Here is an 11,438-nt window from a genome sequence, read left to right on the forward strand (position 1 = left end):
TATAGCAATCATCCATAAATTTATAAACACTACCGTGAACTAGCTTTATCACTGCACATGAGTGTACACAAGGTATTTCATTCATTTGCCATACTAAGCAAGTGTATTTGTGCGTGGTAAGATCAACAGGGACACAAATTATTCCACTAAGAGATGCAGTATGAACTTGAACTCGGTTATCTCCATAATATACACTATGAATATTCTCCACTCTTGCTACTTTTTCTTGCAACTTAAACTCAATATTTGGCCCAACACCATTTGTCTAATTTCTCATTGTCATTTTGATGGCAACCATTTTCTTCGCTAATTTCTCTATATGCTCATGTATGAGAACTAAAATATTGTGTTTCCTTTCCTTCAAAATCCAAGCATTAAACGACTGTACAACATTAATGGTGATATTATCCCGTCATTTGAAAGGAAATTTGTTTAAAGCTCATCGATCTACATCTCCTTGAGTCTCAACCTAATCAGCTAATTATGGAAAAAATTATCTCAGTTTCTCCATTACAGCAACATATTCATTCTCAATCCTTGCGTAGGCAATTCCATCTAACATTTTCAATGCGACCTCCTTTGAACTACCTAAAACTCATCCCTTGCCTTAGTTAATTTTTAAATAATATGCACTACAATTTTCTTTCACATGTCTGTAGCAAAAGGCATGTCTCTCACTACCAAATACTGTCTGCACAGTACCTATAATGGTATTATTCCGATTTGAAACTATTGTTGTCTCCACTGATCTTATGATGTCTTTGACATTCTAGAGGAACCAAGTCTAATCATCATATGTCTCCCCACTAACTATAACATATGCTAATGGAAACAGTTCATTGTCCACATCATATGCATTAGCTGAAATCAATGTCCTCTTATATGGACCACTTAGATGACATCCATCTATATAAAGTATATTTTGACACCCTTATAAAAATCCATTAATTGTGCATCCATAAACAATGAACACCCTCTCAAATCTATTGTTATCCAAGTCTTCCCATTGAGCAATTGTGTTTGGATCAATTTCAATAAGCCTTTCACAAAACTAGGGAATCACCATGTATGAATCCTCTGCACGATCATGTATTTCTCTCAATGCTCTTTCTCTAACCCTATATACTTGACTATAATTCAGTCGCATCTCATATTCTTTGTACAAATTTCTTCTAATTTTATTAGTATTCTTGTCTATATTACCTTAAAAAATCTATCATGATTGATGATGTTAAGTTTGACCTTCCAGAGTGAGATACAACCAAGTTGTCCTATGCATAATGTATATGCTTGCTTCTTAACATTCCTATTATTAAGAACTCAGCATCTTGTCTTTGTCCCATTGAGTATGCACCCATGTACCTAGGCATCCCTCAATTTTACACTTCACAATGATCTTTTGTTGATTGTTCTTAACAAATTTGTATGAAAACTTCTTAGCAATGCTATACTTATATAATGCTTGCCTAAGAGCCACTGCATTAAAAAAATTTGTCATTCTCTAATAACCAAATCCTTCTACTTTGTTGAATTCATTTATGGAATTGAGGTTGGCATCATTTATGAACCATATAGTAATGATAGTGGGTCCTTGCTAAACACATTGAGTGGAGATATGGACAATACATCTAAATCTCTGAACAAGTCTTTCATCCTACATAATATGACAAGTTATGGGGTCGTTAATGACAACTTTTAACCACTGCAATAGCAACTTAAGCACAACAATTGACAATAGACAATATTACTTCAAAATTTAAATAATACAATTTACACATATTGCTCTTCTATTAGAACATTCCTTATTAGTTGTGAATTTTCATCTCTATTTTCTCTTATATATACATGACCACTGTCACTATTGAAGTTAAGTTCGTATCTTTTTGCTTCTATATAACAAACTCCTACTTTAGAAGGGCTCTTTCTTTAGCAATTTTGCTTAATATTCCACTCCTTCATTATCTATAAGATCCACAAATGTACACTTATCAAATGTTACTGTGAATTTCATAACCATTCCATTACTTTCTTTTCCCACAATTGATGCTATCATTGTTTTAAATTCTTCATATGATGTGCCTTCCTTTATCATTTTTGTTCTCACACCATCTCCAACATATTACATTTCACCTTCTATACCATTAATAAATTGTTTCCCTATATAGAGGTAACAGAACAAATGCTTCCCATATGAAGTTGTCATCCTTTGTATCAACCTATGATAATCACTTGTTAATGACAAGCTATACAGTTACATTAACAAGCTTCGATATACCTATTACAAGACATTTAACCATCGCATTATGAGGGTTATAATAATAAAAACCTCTCATTTTCATTCATTTTCATCAGAACCAGAGCATCAGTTAGCAAAAAATAGAGCATCATTTTAGATCCTAACCACACATAACAAAACCACACCTATGATAATTAAGATCACGTATGATTAAAATGAGCCTTCCTTGATAATTCAAGTGAGTTGAATCACATCCTCAATACCCATACACCCACAGCTAATTAACTTTTTAAACTAACATTAAACTTTTAACAGTTATGGACGAAAGAAGACAAATGTTCTTAATGATGAGACCTACAAAGAAGATGAAGAAAAAACATAGCTTGCCTGAAATAATGGAGACGATGGAAATTGTCGCAGACCTCCATTCCTTCTTTTTGAAGCTTCTCCTCCTCATGCGTGCAGCACCCAATGCACCAACTGAAAGCATTCCCCCCCCTTTTTTTAATCAATGAGGGCAATATAGACTTTTCACAATTACAACGTTTTGCTCTATGGTCCCTGGGGACTGAGAAAGAATTTCAGGATTTTAGAGGACGTTGGATCAATAAATTCTGGTCCTTGGGAGCTCTGTGTAATTTTTCGTATTTTAATAAAGTAATTGAACAAAAATGCCCTTAATCATTAAAGGGTTAAGGTGTGTCTAACACTCAAAGTATTTTTTTAGGTGCATCCAGTGCCTTATATTTTTTGGTACATCCAAGACTCTGAAGTATTTTTTTGTCTTCGTGCTAGATGCACCAAAAAATATTTTAAGGTGTCGGATCCACCTAAAACAATATTTTATGGTGTTAGATGTATCAAAAAATATTTCGCAGTACTGGACATACCTGAAAAATACTTAAGGATAGTAGTTGACCTGAAAAAATATTTCGGGGTGCTAGATGCACCTTAACTTATCAAGAAAACAAAGAAAAATTGTAAATAAAAACCCTCTAATATGTAAAATTGCAATTTGGGATCTTAAATTTGGAAAATAGCAAATAAAAACCGGGTCTCACTTTTGCAAATATGAAATGTGGATGAAATGTCTAAAATGCTCCTCAGTCAAATTGTGATTTGGTTTACTGAAGTTGCCATTCGCTAAAGTAAACTTGTTATTTCCTATAGTCAACTTGTCATTTGATATACCCTCAATCAAGTTGTAATTTGGTCCATTGAAGTTGTTATTCGTTAAAGTGAACTTGTCATTTCCTATAGTCAACTTGTTATTTGGTTGAGAGGCATTTCAGACATTTCACTACGATTACATATTTGAAAAAGTAAAACCGGATCCTTATTTGCTATTTTCCAAATTGAGGATCCCAAATCACAATTTTACATATTGGGGTCTTTATTTGTAATTCTCTCATAAAACAACTCAGTTCCAAATTCCAAAATAATGCATATGCCATGAAAATGCTGATAGGGCCTTTCTAGCTCTTGGGTTAGTGTCAATCTGATCAACTGCATAAAACTTACAGTAACAACGAAATTCAAGAGAGTACACAAAAAAGACATTTATTATATTACATTAGTATTAATTAGTGATCTCCGTTTCGTAAGTTCTTTCCTTTGTAATCAACTATTGGCACTAGTCTTACATTTCGTCCCTATGTACCAAGGAGAAAGGGAGCTCAAGAGGAACAAGATTGTAACACGAGAGAAACAAGGAGATCAAAATAATACTATCTCACAAAATGTAATTTGGTAAAAGTAAAAATCTAGACCTAATGGAGAAATTCTCATGTGCTTCATTTAGACTACCATGTTGGCATGTTATGTTTATTATGCTTAATTATTAAATTATCCCAATTTTCCAAATAAGTAATAACACATAAAGATCTGCATACAATTATACATTTATTGATATGATTTTAATTCTCTTATAAAATTTTATTGTCATCCTTCAACCAAGCATTAAAAAAAAAAGAAAAAAGAAAATTGTGAGCCTATTATATATGCTTGGGAATTATTTGATTAAGTACCAATAACATGGTACGTTAAGAATATCCAAATATTTTCTCCTAATAATGACAAGACACACTTACCCCATTTGGGACAACTTCAGAGAAGTGACAAAACTAAATTAAATTAGTCTTTACCTTGTAACGTAGAAGTGTTCATTTTTTTAATTTGAATATATTAATATACTATTTTTTAATGATACTAATATATTATATATTAATTGTTTTAAAAAAATAATATACGAGCACGAAACTAGAATATGTGCCAGGTGCATGTGACCAATGACTCACAAATAACGTAAAAATTGTTAATATTAATAATGCAACTTTCTAATCCCATGTTACCTAGAGTCGCATTTGGTGTGTTCAGTGAAAATAATTTTAAAAAACACATATTGCCGTTATGAACAGTAGATAGTTTCCATAAAAATTAGATATAGACAGTAGAAGGGTTTTTTTTTTTTTTTGACCTGAAGTAGAGGAGTAAATTAGACATTATGATTATTATTGTTGATATATAATTATGATTACTATTGTTGATATATTGATGATTTTATCTCAACGATGAATTGAACTCGGTTTCTTGCGGCGGGAGCCAACATCAGGGTCCCAACCAAAAGACGCAATAAATACTTGCCGCGACCGGACCAAACTTCAAATTAAGCAAGCCATACGAAGTCTGCAAACACAGGTGTGTGATCTCCAGCATCTTCATGTTGTTTTTTCGCTTGCAAATGTATTTCTTGTGTCGCTTGCTGCTCATGAATGCACCAGAAGTTTCTTGTTCATATTAGAGTGTTACAGTATCAAGTCACAATCCACAAGATGTTCTTTATTCCGCCATCAGATTTTTCCTCTGGTCATTCTGCAATAATTTGTTAACTGGGTCCTCTTCAGCTTTATTTGTTATTTGATTATATACTTGATACCTAATAAGTAAGAAATTTCGGACCAAAAAAGCTTAAACTTCTATAGGTTGATTTCCGCTGTTGTTATTCTGGGATTTGAAGACCTATTTTTGAGCGCTCGCGGCGCTCGTCTATCATCCGAGGGTTCCCAACCACTGTTTGAATTCTCAATGTTTCTTCAAAGTCCTGTTCGCTTAGTACTATTCCTACGAGTGTTTCAATACTTAATTTTATAATTCGTATTTGTATTCATGGATTGCACACAGTTGCTCTGCTTGCTGTTTCTGAGTATTTAAACAAATCCAAGTTGGTCGCTTAAATGGGAATGGAACGCAGTGTATATTTGGCTACTCTAAGTCGAAGTCTTTGGCATAGGTTTCGAACTTTATCTCAGATGAGTTGGCCTCTAGCCTCTGATATCAGTCTATCAATTGCTGCCCTTGTAAGTATCATTGGTGCAGTATTGGCAGTGAGAGATGGCAAAATGGGGATACCAACTAGCTTCCCATGGTCGTTTGGTGGAGAGAATCGATCGGAGAAGTCGTTCTTCGTGCCAGGGCTACAAAACCTTGGGAATAATTGTTTCCTTAATGTTGTTTTACAGGTTTGTTCATTAAATATTCCTTAATGTTGTTTATTTGTGATCCTTGTTTTTGAGTATTTACCTTGAATGGGGTATTAGCACTAAGGAGAACCAGAAATTCAAACATTAGCTTTCCAGTTCCTTTTTTACCCTTTCAGTGGGCAAATGATATAAATTGAGATTGTTGCAGACTTTGGCCAGCTGCTCTTGCTTCCAGACGTTTCTTAATAGCTTGGTCCAAGAATCTGGAATTAAGGACTTGACAGTACGGATGCCTCTTACACTTGCCTTGGCTAGTTTATTAGAAGGTATTACCTTACCAAGTGAATGGCTTCAGCCACATTTTTATGTCCAGAAGTTTTGTGCCCTAAAGGCTTTTATTTCAGTTTGTAGTGGAGCAAAGTTATTGGCAGCCTGAGTTATCTTATGCCATCTTCCTCTCATCGTATCTTATTGTCTTGCAATTTATTGTATTTTGTGCTTGCATCTGGGAAAAAGATTCAATCCAAGGCACAGTTTTGTACGAGGGCCTGCTTTCTCACATCCCCATTTTCACTCTCGTTTCACCTGCCCTACAATTTTATATGATATTCTTTGTCTAACAGAATAAGCCCCTCGTAGATTTACGGATGAAAATGATTATTTCTAGATGTTGAAGTCCTTTGAAGTTTTCTGGAGAAACATTTCCCTTGGGCCATCGTATTTTGTAGTTTCAGTTTACGTATCAAATTTGGTAAACCACCACGTTATAATCATGTTGTTGAGTTGATTTGATGTTCTGTATGTGCAGAATTGAGCTTTGTTAGTGCAGAAAAGGTTATATTGAGCCCACAAAAGGTGATGCTTGCCATGTCAGATTACATTCCAAACTTTAATCTCACAAGCCAGCAGGTAGAATCATGTCTGTATAATGATTTGTGAACCAAATATTGCTCTAGCTCTCTGTCTTGTTCATGCTTAATTCTTGCGCTTGTAGGATGCTGCTGAAGCATTTCATCATCTGTTATGCTCTCTGAGAGAAGAGTTTGAATATTCTTATGCTTCAGAAGAGAGTTCTTTAGCAGACAGTTTTGCTTCTAATCGTAGAATTCTTGCTCCAATACAGAGGGTCGGGCAGACAGAATTGGAAAGATGGCAACAGCTGTTTCTTGGGCCATTTGATGGGATTCTTGGTAGCACTTTAACCTGTCGAAGCTGTTCATCCCAGGTTCATGAGGCTTTCCTGAAGGCAACTGTAGTTGTAAAGTATATATGATTTTTGGTCAGCGATGTTCATATGCATATATGCTGCAATGTCCTTGCATGCTAGTTAGAATGCTTCCAACTGGTCAACCAACGGGCTATGTTTCAGAGAAGTTTTATGGACTAGCGGCCAAAATGATTTGAAACTATTGGATTTGGAGCCATAATAGTAAAGGTTAACATCACAGCTGGTTGGTTGAACCTCTAGGCAAAATAAAGGTTGTTGTTCTTATTGACTCAAGATCGAGAGGAATGTCATGATGGGGTTATAAGTTGAGGAGCATGACTTGGGTGCTAGAAAACAAGAAAAGACTTAATCTTGATCCTATTCTGATTTTTCATTTTTCTGGCGTTGGTTTCTAGCTTGGTAAGAGATGAAGTAGTGGTTGAGAAGATAAATTTTAAGATCACAATGTTAGCATGTCAGCTTAGATTCTTGAACTGCTGATGAGATTTATGGCTACATACATTTTATTAAATGACTGAAATAATTACTCTTAATTACTTCGAACATTCAGTGACACGCAACTTATTGAAGGACTGAAATAATTACTAATAATTGTTTTGAATATTCCATTTAATTTGATGACATACTGTTCAATCTGGGTCCCTGGCATCTTTGTGGCATGGTGATTGCATAGTCAGTTATTGATTAGAAAGTCCTCTACCTTATCTTTAAATTGATTGTGACTATAGATCTCTTACAATCTGTTCTTTTTTCCTTTTATAATTATTTTTTTCTTTGTGCAGATCTCGTTGAGTTTTGAATCTTTTGACTGTTTGCCACTTTCAACAGCGCTTACTGGTGGTTTCACCATTGTACGTCTATAAGTGTTGAAATAATTTGATTCATTGGTATCTTATATTCTCTGGTGTATTAGATACCTTACTTTAAAGGTTTTTTTATTTTTAATGATTGGAAATTACCGAAAGGGTACAAATACAATTAGCATTTTACAAGAGTTGTTAAATTTAAAAATTCAGGAACATGAAATTTACTTTAATTTTTTTAGTAGCATGTGATTTCACCAAAATGATGGCATCCTATGCGTCCAAGTATCATGGAAACCAAGTTACTCTATTAATCCATTGATAATGGAAGCTATGCCTCCTATGACTTTTTTGATCGTTTGATGCTAACAGCCATTTGGTCGTACGCTGGTGGATTGCCTGAAGCAGTTCATAGTTGCTGAACATGTTGAGAACTATAACTGCAGCCACTGTTGGCATAATGCTGCAATCAAGTATCTATCTTTAATGGAAGGGAATGAGGTAGTTCCTATGTAACTTAAATATATGATAACTTTCTCCAATATATATATATATGTATGTATGCATGCATGTATGTATGTAAAGACACCTGAGGGTTTTGATAAATAGGACTCTCTGAGGGCATAATGCTGCTATATGATTAAATATGACCGTTCATATGTGTTTGTTACCCAGACGGAAATTGACAAGCTCAATAGATGTTCTAAAGAAGAATTCTGCAACTGCCGAAAGCTTAATGATCTTGAAAAGCTACCTTGGTCAAATAGGTTTTCACATACTCTGAAGCAACTAAGCATTGCTCGGTGTCCAAGGGTATGCATGCTTGATCTTCTTTCTGCACTCTGTTAGATATTTGAGTCACTCCTGGAGTTAACCAGACATCTTATTAGTTCATGCAAGAGTAGATCAAAATTTGATGTTCCTTTTCAGATGGGGCAATTCAATACATCATTTAAAACTAATTATCAATTGAACTCCAAATGCTCATGACTTCATTACGGTGAGATTCATGAACTCATGGTTTGAACAGGAATTGTATTGGAGTTCTTGATTCTTGGTGCTTTGGAAAGGTTTCTTATCTTTTATGATGAGATTTTTTTCCCCCTTCATATGCCCATAACCATGCACGGAAAATTGAATTTGTCTTTAGCTCTTCTCTCTGTTGTTCAATATGGATGTTTGGTATACAAACTTTCAGTTAGTCTTTAGTGAGCGATTGATATGTTTGATTATATGATTGCAGATTCTATGCATCCAATTGAAAAGAGTTTCTATGAACATTTTTGGAGAACCAGCCAAACTGCAGGTACATGGATCTTTGACATTGGATTTTAATCCACAAAGGCTTCAATTTTCTTTTTCTTTTGCCCTTCCCCTTAATGTATACCCAATAACCTGAGACTTGTTTAGTTTGAAGAGAGTGGACATAAATTTGACTGCCATATTAGTTATATGAAACTTTTGTTAGAGCAGGAATAGAAGGATAACTTATGGGTATTCTTTGAGTTTTACATGATATTTTATCTTGGTGGTGGAAATGGATCTGCAGGGCCATATTTCTTTTCCATTGATCTTGGATTTGTTCCCATTCACAACAAGCAAGCTAGGAATAAAGATAAAGGAGGCAGATACACAAACACTGCCAACTACACTGCAAGCTAATGGAAGTAATCCCATGTCAAGTCAATACATCCATGGATCTGACAGAAGTATGTTAAAGCTAAATGACATTTATGGACCAAGGAGAGGACATACAAATTCAACGAATCACATAGATAATGGATTTGTCTCCCCTGATAATGGACAGACACTTCTTGGTGACACCATGTTTCTCTGCAACGAAGGCCCCTCAGAAACCAGTCATAGAAACACACGTACTCAGTACACTGACAAGGTTGGTCCTGTGGTGTTTTGATTTCATTTAATGCGCTTTGCAATGAATCATGATATCCTATATTTTTAATCTTTTATCATGTTGTGCTGGGTGCAGGTGGCTGTATCTAATGATTCAGTTGCTGAAGAAACATGTTTGTACCGACTAATATCTGTTGTGGAACACTATGGAAAAGCTGGTAGCGGGCATTATACTGTTTATAGGCGAGCAAGGATGGAATCATCAAATTCTTCTGATGACGAGTTCAATCAGGATCAGACTCCTCCAATCCAGTGGTATTGCGTTTCAGATTCTGAAGTACATTCTGTTTCAGAGGAAACTGTTCTTTCCGCAGAAGCTAGCTTGCTTTTCTATGAGAAAATTGCAGAGGAGTGAAAAGGAATATACAATCAACATAACCAAGGAAGAGTGGGTCTCATCTCATCGTAGCCGCTGGACCAGAACAAGCTATTAAAGATGCCAAAAGTGGACTGAAGGTGCTAATCGTGAATGATACAAATGACAATAACTCAGAAGAACTGGACCAGTCAACACATTAGTTGCTGCAGCGAAGAATACAAGTTCTGTTAACCCTTCTTTAAAATAGGAGAAACAAGCTCTTGGGAGACAAACTTATCTTAGGCCTTTGTGTACTCACCCCAAAAAAAACAAAAAAAAAGCAAAAGAAAAGAAAGAAATCATCGAAGTTAGTGTGAGAGTAGAATCCTAACACTTACAACACCCATTTTTGAGACTTTTCATTTGGCTCACGCGTCACATGTACTTGAGAAATTTTCCTTATGGGAAGGTGGTTTTTGGCGAATTTGAAGTGATTACTGCACCTGTGAGAATTATTTCTGGAGTTACAGGATCCTAGTGATATTGTATTTTTGAATCCCCATATTGTATCATTACTGGGAATTAGGACTTCGAATTTGCTGGTGGAATAGAATAAAATCAGTGCCATTGCATCATATTTTGTACATTTGCAGCCCTAAATAGAGCATGTGCAAATTTCAGACTACGCTTCAGAAGAACTATTAACAACTGCGATCTTTACTTCATGTGGGAAAAATGGCTGGTTTTTTCCATTAGTTTTTCTTTTAATTTTTAATGGTGATTTTACCATCCAAGATGAATCTCATCGAACAAAAATTGAAAGATCCCATGAAAAGCCTTTAATACTGAATAAAGGAAACAAATCGTAGTTTTATTTAGTGACATCAAGAAGCAATATTTTTGCAGACATCTGCCCCTTTTAGATGATGTTCTTGTGTTTTGTTTGTCTGCCAAACTTGATCATCAAGTTCATTTATGTTCACCCTTAACTCTTTTCCTGGGAGAAAAATCCGTTTTGTTGGTTAAACTGCCACAAAAATAATAATAGATCCCGTGAAAACATCTTGATGATTCAGGAAAATAACTTTGGCAGTTTTATTCGCAACAAAGAGGCCGTTTTTCAAATATCAAGTTCGTTTATACGAAACTTGAACACTTATATCGTTGCTAATCTCTCTCCTCTTTTTCTTTTTAATGGATATATAAAAGTTTCTTTTTTATTCACAGTTTCATGCATCGTTCTCACGTAAACACGACAGATTGGACACAGTATGTATATATATATATATATATATATATATATATATATATATAGTAACATGAAGTAGCATATAAACCAAAACTTTATATCACAGGCAAGCTAGTACAATCGCTATATAGTAAATCACAAAATCATAATTATAGTATTTTACACTGGAAAATCTGAGAGCTAGCTAGATCAGACTAATTAATTAGATTATTGTCATAAACTAGCACTCTA

The 11,438-nt window shown here is 34.8% G+C and overlaps 1 protein-coding gene across 2 annotated transcripts; it reads left to right on the plus strand.

Annotated features, from left to right (window-relative positions):
- Nucleotides 1-4,854: 4,854 nt before the first annotated feature.
- On the plus strand, nt 4,855-10,595 carry LOC114714464 (ubiquitin carboxyl-terminal hydrolase 27). 2 transcript variants are annotated; one of them, XM_028899208.1, is made up of 11 exons: nt 4,855-4,931; nt 5,523-5,754; nt 5,924-6,041; nt 6,524-6,624; nt 6,710-6,940; nt 7,726-7,794; nt 8,119-8,247; nt 8,422-8,559; nt 8,990-9,052; nt 9,296-9,640; nt 9,737-10,595. In XM_028899208.1, exons 2-11 carry the CDS (start codon nt 5,545-5,547, stop codon nt 10,013-10,015), a joined length of 1,683 nt encoding a protein of 560 aa, XP_028755041.1. In that variant the 5' UTR covers nt 4,855-4,931; nt 5,523-5,544; the 3' UTR covers nt 10,016-10,595. The 2 variants fall into 2 exon arrangements, with proteins under 2 accessions (XP_028755041.1, XP_028755040.1); XM_028899207.1 differs by lacking the exon at nt 4,855-4,931 and having other exon boundaries at nt 4,966-5,754.
- The last annotated feature ends 843 nt before the right edge of the window (nt 10,596-11,438 follow it).

This window comes from Neltuma alba, unplaced genomic scaffold, assembly GCF_004799145.2.
Source record: "Neltuma alba isolate B1F8T4 unplaced genomic scaffold, ASM479914v2 tig00011507_pilon, whole genome shotgun sequence".
NCBI classification, from domain to species: domain Eukaryota; kingdom Viridiplantae; phylum Streptophyta; class Magnoliopsida; order Fabales; family Fabaceae; genus Neltuma; species Neltuma alba.